The 19,454-nt window shown below is 29.7% G+C and overlaps 1 protein-coding gene across 1 annotated transcript; it reads left to right on the forward strand.

The window, feature by feature from the left end:
- The first annotated feature begins 6,047 nt into the window (after positions 1 to 6,047).
- Positions 6,048 to 8,695, forward strand: LOC113797662 (uncharacterized). The gene is made up of 2 exons (XM_075821498.1): positions 6,048 to 8,575; positions 8,634 to 8,695. The coding sequence occupies exons 1-2, from the start codon at positions 6,676 to 6,678 to the stop codon at positions 8,657 to 8,659; spliced, it is 1,926 nt and encodes a 641-aa protein (XP_075677613.1). The 5' UTR covers positions 6,048 to 6,675; the 3' UTR covers positions 8,660 to 8,695.
- Positions 8,696 to 19,454: the final 10,759 nt, after the last annotated feature.

The raw sequence follows: 19,454 nt of genomic DNA on the forward strand, positions 1-19,454 counted from the left end.
AGAAAAGTTTTTATAGGAACAAAAACGCGAATGATAATGGCAATAAGGATGGCAATGATGATGATGATTTGAAGGCAAATTTTTATAATTATCATTAATTATTTTGCCGAAAAATCATATGATTAGTAATTATAAAATCACAAATAATAATAATGATAATCAATGATAATTATAATGAAAATTATAATTATTAACATTGGATCATAAAAATATTTTTCATTTTCATTGATGTAATATGAACATCTGAATTTTTCTGATTCTTCGGTTCGTTGATTACGAGTACGAGTATGGTTGGTGATGGCAAAAAACAACGATGATATTTCCATTGACAAGAGTGACATGTGAATTTTTTTTCTTTTGTTCATTTTACCTTTCATTTTCAGACAATTTACCTGGCCAAAAACTAAATCAAACAAACAAACCAAAAATGATTGATCAATATAACTACCTATCTACCTAACTAACTAACTAAATATATAAACTTTGTATTTATTTTTATAATATTGCAATCAAAAAAATAAACGATAAACAACAACAAATTTTGGGAAATAATTTGCGTGTAATATGATCATCTATTTAGATAATATTTCGTCATCATCATCATCATTGGGAATATTCTGGTTTTCCAAATATATAAACAAAAACACCCAATTATCATTATTATCATCAATATGATTCATTTGTTTTTTCTGGTAAAATTCATATCGAATCCTCTCATTCTAGAAAATACAACCTATAAAATATCAGCAATATCAACCGAATAGAGACCAACCAGATAAAATAAAAGCCGGTTCATCGAACAGAAAAAAATAACAAAACAAAATGAAAACGTGAAAAGTTAATTAAATTCAATTCTTTTCAAAGTACAAAAAACAAAAATCATTATCATTATCATCATCATCATTATTATTGTCATTGTTATCATTTTTATCATCATCATGGTTATCAAACCGAATCATTATTGAGCTTTTAAAAGGGGAAAAAATAGAAACGATAATGATCATTATCATTATCATCATCGTCCAAGTTTGGGTCGAAATAGTGGCCGTGACGGTTGCAATTTGTTGTTTAAAATTTTTTTGTGATTTTTCTTCATGGAAAAATGGATGATAACAATCAAAATCAAAATTATACTCCGAACCATGATTCTAATAATGATACCAACCAAGCAAACATGGTTTCTGGAGAAGATGACCGTTCGGTTGAAGTCTCCCAACCAGCAACCAACCATGTAAATGATGCAATATTCCAAACGATTGTGGAATTAGCTAATCAACAAAACGAATCAAACGAATGGATCTTTCTTGTAATCTCAAAAATATATCAAAAATACAAACGTATGCCTAATGGATGGTGGCGTAAAGTCACAAATACAGTCAACAACCGATTCAATACTGAAATCAATATCATTCAAGTGAAAAACATATGGAAAAAAGAGAGTAGAAAACGTCAAAACAACGAAATTCACCGAAATTTTGATACTCTTGATTCGTCAGAGAATGAAAACATACCGGCTAAGATATTCAATAAGAAATTATTCAGTTTGATCAAACAAGAGTTGATTAAAAATTGTGATATCTATTGTAAAAATAGAGAACCGAAAATTCGAACAAAGAAAGTGGCTAAGTCATCTATAAACAAAGAAATAATTTATTATTTAAACATCATAATTCGTTCTTCGGACTTGAAAATGAAATACATTCCTACTGGCTCTTTAAGTGAAATATCCAATATGTTGTATGCTTGTCAAATTACGTATGAAAATACCGTTCAACAAAGGAAAAACCAGAATGTAAACAATCCAAAATGTTTCAGGCTCAATGAAAAAATCAAAAAATGGCAAGACGATTTAAACATTCTAAATAACTACGATCAATCTCAACGTCCATCCAGAGAAATAATACGAATTTGTAAAAGATATCATATCCATTCCAAAGATAATGTCGAAGTAACCAATTTGTGTTTTGATTTGAGAAAAAGACCAATATTATTTTATTCATTTTTCTTATATATAGGAAAATACATGTGTGTGACTAAGAGTCATAATTCACAACATCCCCCCCAAAGCAAAACACTCTTTCAAATAATTGTTTCTTTGTTTTTTGCTTAAAGGGTTTTGTTAAAAAATCACTAATCTGTTGATCACTAGGAATATATGAAATATTACAAAGATTGTTTAAAATATTTTCTAAGATAAATTCACGGCGAATATCAATGTGTTTCGAATGTCGTTGAGGACCATCTTTGAAGATACGAATGGCACTTTGATTATCAGATCTGATATGGAATTGTGGTTGTTTTTTCTCGATATCACAAATCAGTCGCGAAACCCATAATCCTTCAGCCACTCCCATTGATATTGCATAATATTCAGCTTCAGCAGTTGATATTGACACGATTCTTTGTTTCTTGCTAATCCAGCCAATTGTTGAACCATAATATTGGATTAGAATGCCCGAAATTGATTTTCTGCACAATGATTGACCAAAATCTGCATCAGTATAGATCATTAGATGATTACTATTATGGTGCCCCAAACTTAAATCCACGTCCAGTGTTCCTTTCAGGTATCGCAAAATGTTTTTAGCACATTCCCATACGTGCCTAGTCGGTTGATGCATTTTAGAAGACAAGACGTTCACACTCGCAGCAATATCTGGTCTTGTTCTATTACTCAAATATTGTAGGCTTCCAATAATTTTTTGTGTCGATTCAACATCAAATGGTTCACTTTTGATATCAATATTGAAATCACCTAATGGTGTTTGCGATATTCGTGCATCTTCCAAATCGTATGCTTTGATTAAATCAACAATATATTTCTTTTGGCAAATTCGGTAGAAATTTTTCACCTTTTTGATTTCTAAACCACAGAAAAGGCTAACTGGTCCTAGATTTTTGACTTCTATATCACGGGATAGACACTCCATTACATATTGAATGTCACCATCTTCTTTTGTACATAACAATATATCATCAACATAAACGACCAATATGATACATTTCGATGGATGTATATACAAGCATCTATCATTCAAGCTGCGATTAAAACCACAATCTGATAGGATACCATTCAATTTTTCGGACCAACATCTTGAGGATTGTTTGAGACCATATAGACTTTTCTTCAATTTCCAGATGATGCCCGCTTTTTTATGTCGTTTAGGTGGTTCAACGTAAATATTTTCTTTTAGTTCACCATTGAGAAAAGCGGTTTTAACATCCAAATGTGTCACATTAAGATTGTTAACTGCCGCGTATGTCAAAACTAATCGGATAGTTGTGAAATTCGTAACAGGTGAATAGACATCATGATAATCAACATCTTTAACTTGATTAAAACCTTGACAGATCAATCGAGCTTTATAACGTTCAATTTCCCCATCCTTATTCGTTTTTAAGCTGAAATTGTATCTGCTACCGACAATATTCTTAGCACATACTTCCGATTCCAACACTTCTTCATAGACATCATTCTTTAATATCGATTCAAATTCTTCATCCATTGCTTCATTCCATTTAGATGATTGTTCTGACTTCAAAGCTTCATCATATGTCTTCGGAACTTGAACTACATTTTTGAGAACCAAACCAGCTTGATAATAATCAGGTGGTACACCACGATTCTCTCTTTCTGATCGACGAACTTGTTCATCAACATTATCGCCGACCACCTGATTATTACCATCATCAGAAGAAATGTTGGCATCAATAAAAACATCAGAAGAGTCGGTATCAAACGAACAGTCAATATTACGGTTGTCTGATTCATCCGATTTCTCGTTTTTGTTCTCTTTCCAGTAAAAAACATTATCAAGAACACGAACATTTCTGGAAAAAATCACTTTTGACTCCAATGGATCATACAAACGATATGCTTTGTGATAATCTGAATATCCCATAAAAACAAATTTTTTACTGGTCAAATCGAACTTTGACCTTAGTTCACTCGGTATATGATGATAAGCAATAGACCCAAAAACATGTAAATCACCAGGATCTCGTTTATTTCCGAACAATAATTCAAACGGTGATTTGTTTTGATTCGAATTAGGTATGACATTATACGTAAAGGAAACATTCAACAATGCTTCTGTCCACAAACCTTTCGGTGCACTTGATTGAGACAATAAAGTCCTGATCATTGAAGATAGACTTTGAATCATACGTTCAGCTTTTCCATTTTGTTGATGACAATAAGGGACAGATTTTTCATGTCTTATACCTTCTTCCATCAAATAATTATCAAATAAAGCGGACACAAATTCTCCACCATTATCGGAACGAATGGCTTTAATTTGGTATCCCGTTTGTCGTTCAACATACGCTTTATATTTCTTAAACACTTCAAAAACATCAGACTTTTTCTTCAAAGCAAACGATGAAACATAATTAGAAAAATCATCAACAAATACCACATAACATGTTTCCCCATTCGAACCCAAGGGACAAATACATACATCCATGTGAATCAATTCGAGAGGATCACAAATTTTACCAACTGAAAGTGGATACGGTAATTGTTTTTGTTTATTCATCAAACAGTCTTCACAATTTTTCTCAGGCAACAACTTGATATCATAATTCTTTGAAATTTGTGATGATCTGACTGCTCCTGGATGTCCAAATTTACGATGCCATGTGTTATTTTGTTCGAACGTTGTACAACACATGTTTTTTGCATTTTGGAATCGATACAGGTTGTCCTTCCATATAGCTCGTGCAACAATAACATTGTCCTTATAAATATTGACAATATTTTCTTTGACAACCAAAATATATCCACTTTCACATAATCTTTTCATTGATACAAGATTGAATTTCAATTTTGGCACAAACTTGGCACCTTTTAAGACTACTTTGGCCATATTCTGATTAAATTCGCAATATAAATTGACTTCTCCTTCACCAACGATAGATTCAGTGCTACCATTAGCACACTCAACCAAACCATGACAAGCCTTTAGGTTACCAAATAGAATCTTTGATGATACATAATGGTTACTAGCACCAGAATCTAATATAAAAACATGATCTTCTCTCTTATCAATCAACGAAAAAGAAAAATACTGTGAATTCAATTTATTTTCATCATCACAATTACAAATACATATTTTTTCAGTTTTTGTTGATTTAGCAGCTTTCATCGCTTCCAATTGTTCTAAATCATATTTCTTCTTGAAACAAAAACGTTCGATGTGCCCAGGATTTTTACAATAAAAACACATAACTTGTCTAGATGAACGAACGGCCAATGAATTTTCATGAACCGGTTTTTCTCCATAAACTCTTTTTTCTTCGTCACATATTCGAACCGATACCTCGTTCCATCTCAATTTCGACTTATCTGATGTATCAAATTGATTCCAAACACGTTGCATATCATCAGGCAAATTTAACAATAACAAAAGTACACGATAATGTTCATCCACATCAATACCAATCCACGACAATTCTTCGAATAATTTTCGCATTTCTTTGACATAATTATCCATCTCACCTACTTTACCTTTCAAATTCATCAACTTCTTTCCAATCATCAAAACGGATAAAAAACCAACATTTTCGTATCTTTCTTTAAGAATATTTAGAGCATCACACGGAGTTGTGCATTTCATAATATATTCGATTGGTTCATCACCACACGTTTGCACTATTACATTCAATGCCTTCTTGGCGTTCATGATTTTTTTCTCGTCCCATGTTGCAGGTATTACAGACGTTGTGATGATATCTCTGTCGAAATGCGAACCCAACAGTAAATCAATTTTAAACTTCCATATTCGATAATTCTTGCCATCGAATTTTTCAATGTTAGATCGTGCTTTTTCCAAATTAGTAGCCGAAACTTCCATTATTGATCACAACACAAGCAAAAACAAATAAAACACAGTAAAAAAAACACAGTAAAAGAACGCACAATAAAAATGAGCCTCAGTCTCATAATCTGTTTTGATTTGAGAAAAAGACCAATATTATTTTATTCATTTTTCTTATATATAGGAAAATACATGTGTGTGACTAAGAGTCATAATTCACAACAATTTGAAAGTGCGCCTAAATGATCAAATAACCATCAAACAAACAGAAATCAAAAGATACAAATCCAGAACTGAATTTAATAAACAAAACCACCAATTTGAATTCAATCGTAAGCAATTTTATCGTAGCCTAGAAAGTAATGTGAAAAATACCATAAGTGAAAATATCGATCTTGATTCAACAAAAAAGTACTGGGAAGAAATATGGTGCGGACATGATTCGACTACGGGCAATTATGAAAACCTGATAAATACGATTCAACCGATAAATTTACAAATCGACACAAGTAATGAAAAAATAGCTAATATAGTCAAGAACAACATAAGATTTCTGTCAAACTGGAAAGCTCCAGGTAAAGACTTCATCTATAATTTTTGGATAAAGAAACTAACATCACTGCATAATGTTTTAATAAATGCGATATGTGAAGCAATCAAAAATCCTAATGAAAACATTGATGAATCACTATACGAAGGAATCACTTATTTGATACCAAAAAAAGAAATATCTAGTGAACCGAAGGATCTACGACCAATCACTTGTTTATCTAACATATATAAATTAACAAGTAAAACCTTCACAACGTTGTTTAATGAAATATGCGAGATAAATGATATCATATCATCTAATCAAATGGGAACACGTAATAGATGCCAAGGTGCAAAAGAACAATCGTTAATCAACAAAACCATATATACTTCACACCATAATCTTTCAACATGTTGGATCGACGTAACCAAAGCATTTGATTCAATCGACCATAAGTACCTTATGAAATGTATTGAAAAGTTGGAATTACCTGACTTCATGGCCTCATTTATAAAAAGAATGCTGGAAATGCAACAAGTTAGCCTAAGATGCTTGAACAATGATATTGGTACAGTAAAAATCGGTAATGGTATCATGCAAGGTGATTCATTATCACCGAAATTATTTGTATTTGCTCTTGAGCCACTAAGTCGTCTTCTAAATAATACATTTGAAAAAGTACCATGTGATGAAGATTCCTTATTGGAACGCAATCATCTATGTTTCATTGACGACATCAAATTAATCGCATTCGACACAAATACATTGGAATCAATGTGCGAATTAACTAATCAATCTTTATTAACTATGGGCCTAAAAATAAATCAAGACAAATCTAATACAAATGTAACATCGGATCGGGTTGTTGGCGGTTTCCTAAATGAAACCAATACTTATAAATATCTTGGAATTGTTGAAAATTCTGAAAGCCAAATAGTCGAACAAAATAAATTTAATCTTAAAGACAAAATTAAGAAAAGAATAGAAGAATTATGCCAAACTCGTCTAAATGGTGTCAATATGTTTAGAGCAATCAATGAATACGCTATTTCTTCTATCAATTATTATGTAGGTGTCGTTGATTTTTCCCCTGAAGAATTTAAAGACATCGATAAGGAAATACGTCAAATTTTGAATAAATACAAGATAATATGGAAATCAGCAAATAATGATCGATTATATCTAAAACGCAACGAATTGGGACGGGGACTAATCAATGTCGAAGAGCATGCCGAATTAATGATGTTCAAGCTCCTAAACCATCTCGAGAGTAGACCGGAGACCAGAGTAGTTGTTGAAAATGAAAGAACTAATATCGCACCATTGGGTTACATTCGCGAATATATTCAAGCAAAATATAAATTCAACGATCTAAATTTTGATTTCAAAGATATCCAGATGGAACAGTACATGATGAGATTAGAAAAAATTAAAGAAAAAAAACTTCACGGTATTCTTTTCTCTGATGACGACCACCATATTGATATTAGACAATCTTCTATTTGGCTATCACATGGAAATATTTCGGCACGTGAAGAAGGTGCATTATGCGCTCTTCAGGATCGTAACTTGTTTTATGATCAACGCAGATGTGAAACATGTAACAAAGTCAAGAAAACAGTCGACCATATAGCCACACATTGTGGTAAATATGTTAAGTTTGAATACACCAGTCGCCATGATAGAGTTTTAAAGTGTTGCCATTTGCATATTATGAAGAAATTTGGTTTCACTAAAAATAATAAAATTGGTCTCCACAAAACCGAAAAATCGATGTGCAACAAAGATGGGTCCATAATAATTAAATCTGATACACCAATCTATACCCACAATCAAACAATTACGGAAAACAAACCAGACATTTATGTTCAAGATAACAACAATCGCAATATTGATATCATTGAAATAGGAATTACAAACAAAAATATAATTTCCACGACCGAAATCACGAAACATCATAAGTATGATCTATTGGCAAATTCTCTTAAAGTCATGTATCCTACATTCACGACAAGTAACATTCCGGTAGTGCTATCATGGGATGGCTTAGTGACTAAATACAATAATAAATATATGCAAATGTTGGGCATTAACAAAAAAATTATGGCATTTATTCAATATAGTTCTTTGAAATCTACATTCGAGATTGTATGTAAGGATCGGGGAGTAAGAGGTACTCTCTGGGATGTAGATGAAGGACTCCCTGGTTTGGAAGAAGAACCAGGTGAATATTGATTTTTTATTTGTTTATTTATCTTTTGTAATAAATGCTAAATTTCCAGATTACATTGACCCAGACCTTATGTAAATAAGAGATATAAAATAAAATAAAAGTTTTTTTTTTCATCATCGTCCAAACAACCCATACTAGACAAAAATCGATACACACATCATCATCAGCGAATTGTAGCAACAACAACAACAAAAAAAAAAACAATAGAATTGTCGAACCTGACGCCGTACACATTAATGAAGTAAAAAAATCCTATATGAATTGAATAACATTCACAAAAAACAAAACAAAAAGCAGGCTGTACCTGTTGTGTCACATCAAAAAGACAAAAGAAGAAAGCAAAATTAGCAAAAAAAATGTTCACACACGGATCAACGTCATCGTTGATGACGATGATAATGATGTTGGTAAATGGCTATTATCTTTGAAGAAAATGCCTGGATAATGAAACGAAAGGCTGAATTATCATCAGGGATAATTATCTTTTTCTTTTCTTTGTTTTGGTTAAGCAATGTTACCTTTTAAAAAATCAATGTTGCTGTTGATGTTGTTTTACTGTCAAAGAATTCAACCATGAATTAAGAAGAAATAAAAGGTCGTCGTCATTGTCGTAACATTCTCATGTCACCATTGTCGTCGTTATTTTGAATTAAAGATGAAAAGCATTTTCTTCTTCAATTCATTTGATGGGCAATTTTTCGCTTCTCATCATCAACATTGTTTATAGATTTCGAAAGAAAGCAAGGAAGCAAGCAAGCAATTAATGGATGATAATGACGATAATTGTAACCACTGCTAGCGAATTTCATTCTTAAATCACTACTAATCATTTGCCTAAAATCTTGATCAAAAAAAAAAAAAAAAAAATAATGATAATTTAACCAATGATTGAATTTGTTGCATTGTTTTCAATGGAAAAAAATCTTTCTGAGATTTAAGATTAAATAACTTTTGTTTGTTTGTTTGTTTTTGCTTGAAGCGGATTCAATTCGGATTGAATTTTACATTTCGTGCATTTAATTAGTATCAAGCAATTAGATTTTTTTTTGGATGTTTTAAAAACATTGTATTTTTTCCTCATTCCATGTGGGATTTTCAGAAAAAAACAATGTAAAAAAAACTTTTACGAGACAACAAAAAACTGATTAATTTCCTCTTTACACGATTATCAGAAATTCAGTGAAATTCAAAGAAAATTCCCCAAAATGTCAAATAAAAAACCTGATAAATCAAATCAAATTGATTGAAATTGTAATCTTGAAATTTTTTTTGGAAATCTGTTGATCCAAATAGAAAATGAAAAGAAAAATATCCCACAGAATAACTGGGTAACTGGGTAAACAAGTAAATGTTTATTATTATTATTATTACATATCATCATCATTATCATTATCATCTTTTTTTTAACTTTGGCTTTTTCATTTTTTCATTTTAGAAATAATCAAAAAAAGAAAAATGGCCATAATCATCATTATCAGTGAAAAATGCATATAAATAGAGTGGAGAGGAGAGAGGATGGAAAAAAAAATCCATAAGGTCAATATGGTTAGATTATGGTTATGGTTATTATCATCATTATGACAACAACAACAACAACAGTAATAATCATCATCATCACTGATGACTGATCAAATTGACCGAAAGTAACTAACTAAGTAAGTAAGTAAGTAAGTAAATCGTCCATTTTTTTTGACACTTTCATTTCACTTCATTTTTAAAGGGCGCCAAATTCAACCACAGAATAATGATCATCAATTTTATAAACGAGCGCAGCAAGCTTTTTTTTATTTGAATTCAATTTTAAAACAACATAAAAAATGTTTATATCCGCAAATATTACATAATCATCATCATCATCATCATCATGATGGTTATGTTCGGGTAATATATGTGTGTAAATAGGATAATGTTTTACAGACCGACTATATAGACACCATATACACACACACACACAAACATATTTTATTTTTATTGTTATTATATGGTCATTATCATTATCATTATCATCATTGTCGATATTTGATGATGATGATTATTATTATTATTATGATTATGGCCGGCGACTATTACTACTACTGCTACTATTTTTACTATCAATTTTTTTCTGGATTTGAAAAACCGCGAATTACATATATGAATTGTATGAATGAATGAATGAAATGAAACAAAAAGCGAAAATGCAAACACGGAATAAAAGAAAATTTGAAATCAAAAAAACCAAATATTTGATTGTTTTCCAGAAACAAATTGGTTTTTCAAGTGTTAAAAAAACAAGAGGCTAATAAAATTACAATTTTATAATACCGTAATCATCATTATAATCATCATTGAAAACGATTTACTTTATCAACAATATGCTATTGGAAAAGTGACAAATGACAAAACAGATCAAACGACCAAAAAATCAAATTTTTTATTTTTAGATTTTGTTTTCTAGTGTAAAAGAATCAATTATATTCTGATGATTGCTGATGCTTGCTCAGAAATTATCATTATTATTAACGTTGACAAATTAACTGTAATCCTTCAGGAAGAATAATTTTTTCTTCTTTTTTTTTGTAATAAGAAAAAAATTATTTTTATAAAACAAACAGAAAACAAAAACAAATTACAAGAAACAATTAAATGTTTAATGATCTACAAAAAACACATAATAATAATGATGACAACGACAAATCAACAACAAACAGAAAAAAAAATCATTTTCGATTCATTCATTCTTCAAGTGAAAATGATGATGATCATGATCATCATCATCATTAAGCAATACAAAGAAGGAATGAAATGAACACAGAAACATTCATTTTAGCTAATTAAGATAAGATTATCATCATCATCATCATTATCTGCCTGTTGCCCAAAAAATTTAATTCTTGTTGTTAAATGAAATAAAGTTCAGTATGTTTGTGTGAATATTTTAGCTATCTAAAGCCGAATCTAAATGAAATGAAATGAGAAAAAACATTTATCTCTTTCTCGGGTTTTTTCTTTTTCTTTCAATGCCCACTAATTCAATGTGTTTTTTTCACTTCATTTTTTCTTTCTTTCGTTTACTTTTTTTTTTTGCATTACAAAACACAGAAAAAATCTTTTTCGTAATCATCATGTCATGTTGTCAAATGACAAGATTATGATATGATATGATTGCTAATTTATCAATGTAATTGGATATATTCCAGTGGATAAACACTTTTTTTTTCTACACGATTCGGTAAAAAAAAAACAATATGCAAATCAGCAAAAATGAAATTGAAAATTTAACGAAAAAAAAAATCTTAGATTTTTACTTTAACTATACTGATCTATTTTATTAATATTTGGTATTTTATTAATAGCAAAATTTCAAACATCTACTTTTACAAAGATCTATAACCATTGTAAAGCAGAACAGAACATTAATAATAATAATAATATTTCATATTTGGAAAACTTTTTTTAAACAAGTGAAAAAAAATGATGATGATGATAAAATCTTTCTAACAATAAGATAACAACAACAAGAAGAAGTAGAAAACGATGAAGCAAACGTGAACCAAAAATGGCCAAACCAAATCTATCATGTTTGTAAGTCAAATTTTTTTTCCCCACTACTATTATCATATGGATACTAATAATATTATTCATATCATGAATTTTTTTTTTTCCAACTTCTTTTTTGTTTCGTTATTTTTGGACATGAAGATTAATAACAATTTGATGAAAAATTGCTTTAAAAAAATACAGTGAATGAACGAACGAAAAACAGCAGGGTAAAACTAGATAGAACCGAATAGGAAATAAGCAGCAAGATATTTGCCAAACAGCCAAACAAGCAAAAAAAAAAAGTAAATTCAAACAATTAAAATTCATAGATGATGTTTGATCTTTGATATAACTTTTGGTTAGTATCTGGCTGCAAACTAACCAACCAAATGAAAACAGATAATTTTCTATAACAAATAAAACAAAACAAAAAAAAAAAGCAAAAAGCAAACGTTCAAAAACCATTCATCTTTTTCAAAATATTTTCTCTTTTGCATTTTCAATTTATTTAGGCCTGGTTTTCTACATATTTATCTTTGTTATTTGACATGATATACCATGGCATACACCAAACACCAAAGATAGATGAAAATTCATATATGATGATGATAATAATTCATATCTCTTCTACTATATAAATAAATCTAATAATAAAATGAAAAGATATAGGCCATTTTTCATTCATTTTAACAACAACAACAACAACAAACCAAACAACAACAACAACAAATTTTCTATAAGATCCATATTTGGACCAATCAATGAATGAATAAATGAATGAATGAAATTTCCAACCCAAAAAAAAAAATTGACTGTTTGGTTGTCGTTTTATCAATATCATTCACCAAACACACACACACGATCGAAACACAGCACATATTACCATTCTTCATAAGACTTACGAACAAGCGAAAAAAAAAATGATTGATGATTCCAGCATGGTATTTGCTGCTATAAAGTTTTGAAGGAAAAAAAGTTGGCCAAAAAAAAAATTACAACTAGCCATCAACATCAGTGAGAGATTGAAAAGAGAATCTAAAAACTTGAATTAGGATTTCCAAAAAAAAAAGATCAGGATCAAAACTTGTAACAAAAAAAAAAGTTTTTTTTCAAAAAAGATTTCTACAAAAGGGATATGATAAAATAGGCCAGGATATTTTAAATTCTAAAATTTAGAAGATCCTGACGAATGATTTTTGGATGAACAAAAAAAGACCTACCCAAGTGTGTGCAAATATCAAAAGAAATTAATCCTCTACTATCGACGATTGGAAAATACATTTCTCTTTTTGGAAAAGAGGATTATGAAATGAAATGAAATGAGCATCAAACTTTTTTTCTGATTTTGATTTTATTATTCTGGAAACAATGTGAATAATGCTTCTGAATATTTATAGTGTTTAAATAATATGTGTAGAATTCAAAAGCGAAATACGAAAGTAAAGAATATTCACACCTCAATTGAATTGTAGATTTTGCGAAAAAAAAAAACTAAAACTATTGAAATCAAGTAATGTTTGAATCAAACATTTTTTTTTTTTTTGCTTTTCAAAACTAGAAATGATTCATTGCAAAATATTTCAAATTCACAAAAATACAAACAAAATTTTCATTCTCTGTCCAAATATGCACCAGCCGTTGTAATGTTTTGTATCATCATTCATTTTTTCTCTCACTCTTTCTATCTTTTTTTTCTGGTTGAAAAGAGAAAAATTCAAATTTCAAAACGGTTGGCGCCCATTTTTTTCCATTTTCATTTTTCCAATCTTCCATTCTGGAACAACAACAACAACAACAACAACTTGGATTCTTGTTGTATCCAACGATGAAACACACTATAGGCAAATATATTTTATTTTTGTTGTTGTTGTTGTTGTTGTTGTTGTTGTTGTTGTTGTTGTTGTTGTTGTCCCTATGATATAATGGCTCGAATGATAAATAACTGTTTATGTTTGGTTTTTTTTTGGTTCGGTTGTAGCAATTTTCGCCCTTCGTTTCAGTTTTGTTTTGTTGAAAAAAATGTTGTTTCAAACGCAAAAATTCAACTGTTTCATTATTCTCATGTCATTCTTTTCCCTTCTTTTCTTCTCCCCCCTGTGAAAATAGCTAAAATAACGTGGCAGATATGGTATTTCAACCAATCAAAAAAAAACGAAAACACTAACAACAACAACCCAAAATATATATTAGTATTCTGGTTTTTTTTTCTTGCTCGGTATTCTTGCTTTCGGTAGAAGTTTTTCGCTCTCTCTCTCTCTCTCTCTCTTTGGTTCGATAATTTATCATTCGCCAAAAAAACAACAAACTGTGTTAGGATTCTGTGCATTCATTTCACATACAAAAAGAGAGAGAGAGAGAGAGAGAGAGAGAGAGAGAGAGAGAGAGAGAGAGAGAGAGAGAGAGAGAATTTAGAATTCAAAATGAAAGATTCCATTCCATTGGATGCATCTATCTTGTTTTTCCAATTCTATTTTTCATTCTTTCACTGTCTCGACTGGGAAAGAAGAGAGAGAGAGAGAGAGAGAGAGAGAGAAAAAAAATCGATGAAAAATGGGAAATGAAACCTGGTAGCACAAACTTAACTCAAGCAACCAAACAACCAAGCATTGAATCACCGAACTATTTTCATCCAACCATCCATACCCGAAAAAAAAACGAAAAATATTCACATTTAATTTCGGAATAAATTTTTTTTTACACGTTTTTGATTAATATCCTGTTTGTTTTTATTTTTTAAACATGCCAAACATCCAAATATCCCTAATATAGGATTCATGCATTTTATTATGCGAAAAAAACAGGGTTAAAATACAAACACTATAGGATAATTCATTTGATTATCATCATCAAGCTTGAATGATCGACTATATGTAATACTACCGCTACCAGTCAAGAAACAAATAAGAAAAAAATTCCATGATGCAAATCATTAATTACAACAATTTATATTCTGCTTTACAGTACACACACACAAACCAAAAAAACTCATTTTTCATATAATTCACTATGTAAGATGTAAGTTTCAAAGATGAAAATAAATGAAGGATTCGTGTGTTATGAACGGTAACATGACAAAAACAACAACAACAACAAAGCCAAAACATAATAATAAATCTAGCTAAAGAATTATGAGAATTATGTAATGATGTTGATGGTGGTGCCCACCACCACCAACAACAACATTATTCATTTATGAAAAATTACAAAAAAAACTGTGAAAAACTTTTAGGATCAAGAAACAACGACAAAATAATATATTCCGTATTCTGTAAATTCCATAAACTAATGAAAAAAAATGGCGGTAACATCGGTAATAATTCTTGTTCTATTCACACACACACAAACATTGCTTAAAAATGGAAGATGGATTTCACATGTTCTATTCTCTACATCTAACCAACCAACCAACAACACACAGAAAAATAAAGTCGTAAAATATACGGCAAAATTCATAACATTTTTGGGTTTTAACGTCATCCACAAAATGTTATGGTTTTTTTCTTTTTTGTATTTCTGGGCAAAATCCATGAAATATTGAGGCAAAAAACTCAAATATTTGTGGCCAAAAAATCATGAAATATTCTGGAAAAAGACCTAATATTTCTTGGAAAAATCCATGAAATATTCTGGAAAAAGACTGAATATTTTTGGGCAAAAAATCATGAAATATTCTGGTTAAAAATATTTTTATTTACAAAAAAATGCGAAATAAAAGAGAAAAGAAAGATAAATTTAGCCGACTAAGGTGGCATAAAGATCATTTTTTAAATTCATAAACAAAAAGTAAACAAGTTAATCAGTGAATAAAATTATAAAAAATTAAGATTATTGGCCAAGGATAGATTGAAATTCTCCGATTTGTTTGCTTTATTTTCCAGATTATCGCTCAAATCATGGCTATGTGATTTCTAATAATTTATCATGAATGGATGAATCTTCCTTGGTTGCCCTCAGTTCACCACTGATGCTTGCTTGAGTTCCATATCGCTTCCGATTTCTCGTTCGACCGTTGGAGATTTCCTTATCCAGCCACAACGCTTTCTATTGTTTTTTCCATGCTTTGAGCCGTTACACAAAATAATATTTTCTGATTCGAAAAATAGTCAAATGGCAAACGAAAAACAAAAACTTCGTTTAAAAACAAAAATGCTGGATTCGAATTATTTTATTTGTTAAATTGAATTATTAACAATGTTTCGAATGTTAGCGAATTGTTTCAAATTTCAAGTTCAATTGTTATGGCTCAATCGAACAAACATCGATTTACCAAATCTTTTCATGAATCGATCATGAATCCAATCAGATATTCAAAAGCAATTTTAGGTTAACAGTTGTTTACAAAGCCAGTTAACAACAGCCACTAGTTTTGGCTTCATGATCAAATTGCAGCATTTGACCCCTTCACATTTTTTTAACCAGATTAGATATTAGTCAATTCGATTGGAACTCATCGTAGACAAATGGAGGAAGATCCAATCCAATACCTTCTTCTTTAGCCCTATTGAAAAAAATTTGCTTAGGAAACATCCATTTTGTCTGTATGATTATTCTGACCGGAAGATAGGATAGGATAGAATTCCATTCTCATTGAAACGTGGTTTCAAATCAATCATTTTTTTTGTAGATCCAACTTCGCAAATTCATTGCAAACGCGATATGTTTGGCCGAGTGTCAAATTGTACATATTTTATTATGAAATTTTGATTAATCCAAAAAATGAAAAAAATTTTCTAAGTCCAGAAATTTTTCATGAAATATTGAGGCAAAACAAAAAATCCATGAAATATTGGGACAAAACAAAAAATCCATGAAATGTTTGGGCAAAACAAAAAATCCATGAAATGTTTGGGCTGAGTATAAGATTGGCCAAAAATCATGAAATATTCTGGAAAAAAATCCTAATATTTCACGATTTCAGTTTTCCATAAAATATTGAGGAAAAAAACCATAACATTTTGTGGATGACGTTAAAACCCAAAAATGTTATGGTTTTTTGGCAAAAAATCGAACTATTTTACGTTTCATTTTTCTGTGTGAACAACAACAATAGGTTAGGGTTGTTTTTGCTTTGTTTTTTTCCATCCTAATGAATAATGGCTTAAATAGAAACCTGGCTGGATAAACAAAACAAAACAACAAAAATGCCAAACAGCCAAAAAAACTAAACGAACGAGATATCAAGATCATAATTCATTTTTTTTTTTGGATTCTCATTTCGTATCTAGTGATAGGATCTGTTTCATTCATTCAATGTTGTTGTTGTTGTTGTTGTAGCCCTTTTTTTCTCATTTGTTTTGTTTTTTTGTTATCGAAAAATAGAAACAAAAAAATACCCGGGTCGGTTTTTTGGTTCCAAAAACTAACAAACTATGTAACTAACTTGTGTTATCTATTCTATATCTACACAGAAAGCAAAAAAATTGAGACCGGAAAAAAACATGACTAGCCTTTTTTTTGGACAAAAAACAAAACAAAAAACTATAGGATGATTATAGTTAGTTGGTCAGTTTTGTTGTTGTTGTTTGGAAAAGTTTTGTTTTGTTTTGTTTGTTTGATTCATTCAAAAACATAATCATATCAGATATTATGATGTTTTGGATGTTGTTGTTGTTGTTTTTTTGTCCTAACTTCATTCTTGAATTTGGCTAACCGGAAAAATACATCCAAAAAATACAACAACAACATAACAATGACCAATGGTCAAAGAATAAAATGGATAGAGTTTTTTTTTGGTTTTGGGTTTGATGCATTTAACAGACTAACAACAGACAATCAACAACAACAACAAAAACAGCTTATCTTTAATCTGATTTTCACATCATTCATTCATTTTATAACCAATTTCATTTTCATATGTAAAAAGGAAATGGAATAAAAACAAACAAACAAACATCTAATCTTAATAATGGAACAAAAAAGATGAAAAAAATGGAAAATGAATGACCGGATTTTTTTCCATTTCTCTCTTTCTCTCTCTTACTGTCTGTCTTTTGGCATTATACATCAACGATAATCATAATCATCATCATCATCATACAAAACAATGTAACAAAAAAAAACAAAAAAAAACAAAATTCATAACACCAAGAGCAACCAAGAATAAAATGAAACAAATATACAAAAAACCTATATATCAATCTATGAATGAATGAATATCGTTGAATGCATCAAACTGAAAAGACTGAAATGACTAAGAACTTAGAAACATAATTTATACATTGAATTAGAATTATAAATGAAATGAAATGATTCCGAATGATTGTTCATTAATTCATATATAATTATAATAAATATATAGTGTGTTGGATTTCTTTTTTTTTGGGCTTCACAAAAAAAAATGATAACTAAGGAATGATTGCGACGACAACGTTAACGAAGAACGAACGACTGAACAGGTAAAAGGTCAAAGACCAGAAGCTTCACCAGAGTTACTCTCTCTATATATGATGAATGGATGAATGATGATGATGATTGGTTTTCAAGAATAATAACCTGAAAAAACTTAGAAAAAAAATATTGATGATTTTTTAACACCCTTTTTTTTCGGTGAATTTGGTGTTTAGTGTTTAGTTTAGTTTTCTTCAGAACTTTGATCTTTCTAAAATGACTAATTAACAACATTATGATTAATGTTAAGAAAATCATAATTATCATACATAAAAAAAATCATTAAAATTCATTATTCAGAAATGGAAATGTAAAAGAAAAAGGAAATGTTTCTCAAGAATCATCGTCATCATGTTTATCTTTAGAAGTTTTAAAAAAATCACTATAATCTTTGTATGAAAATGATAATTATTATTATTTTCTGTGAGTTTCTTGAACATTGAAACTTTGAAATTCATTGAAAACGAAAAAAAAACTGTAGGTGTTTTTTTTTGTCGAAGAAAAAAAAAGGTGAAGAAAAAACATTTGGTTACGAATTGCTGAATTTGAGAAGAAAAAAAATCCAAGAATGTGCAGGTGTATCGTAAACAGATGAACTCGATTTTTGTTTTTGTTTTGTTTTTTGTTTTTTAAACAAGAAAAAAACCAGATCGATACACAAAACAATCGATTCAATCAATTAATTTTAATCCATTAAACACGTTTTTATTAAGTTACAAAAAAAAAATTGTGTGACCAATCATTAAACTGACCGAACTTATTGATTTGGTTACCAACAAAATAAAAAACGAAACGAAAAAAAAACAATGAAAACAACAACAACAAAAATTAGGAAATCAGCATCATTAATTACTGGACAATAGATACCATAGATACAAAAAACACGAAGTTTTCCATAGCGAAAAAAAACAATTTTGATTTTCAACAAAAAAAAAGAAAAAAGAATTCAGTTAAAATATAT

This window comes from Dermatophagoides pteronyssinus, unplaced genomic scaffold (assembly GCF_027571235.1).
Source record: "Dermatophagoides pteronyssinus isolate colony J.1.1.1.1 unplaced genomic scaffold, Derpt_VIB-CSIC_2022.12 sq0011, whole genome shotgun sequence".
In the NCBI taxonomy this organism is placed as follows: Eukaryota; Metazoa; Arthropoda; class Arachnida; order Sarcoptiformes; family Pyroglyphidae; genus Dermatophagoides; species Dermatophagoides pteronyssinus.

Bases quoted from the DNA above. Each gene is read 5' to 3' on its own strand.
- LOC113797662 (XM_075821498.1), top strand. From the start codon at position 6,676: ATGGGAACACGTAATAGATGCCAAGGTGCAAAAGAACAATCGTTAATC. The intron at 8,576-8,633 runs GTGAATATTGAT...CTAAATTTCCAG, and splicing joins TGGTTTGGAAGAAGAACCAG to ATTACATTGACCCAGACCTT.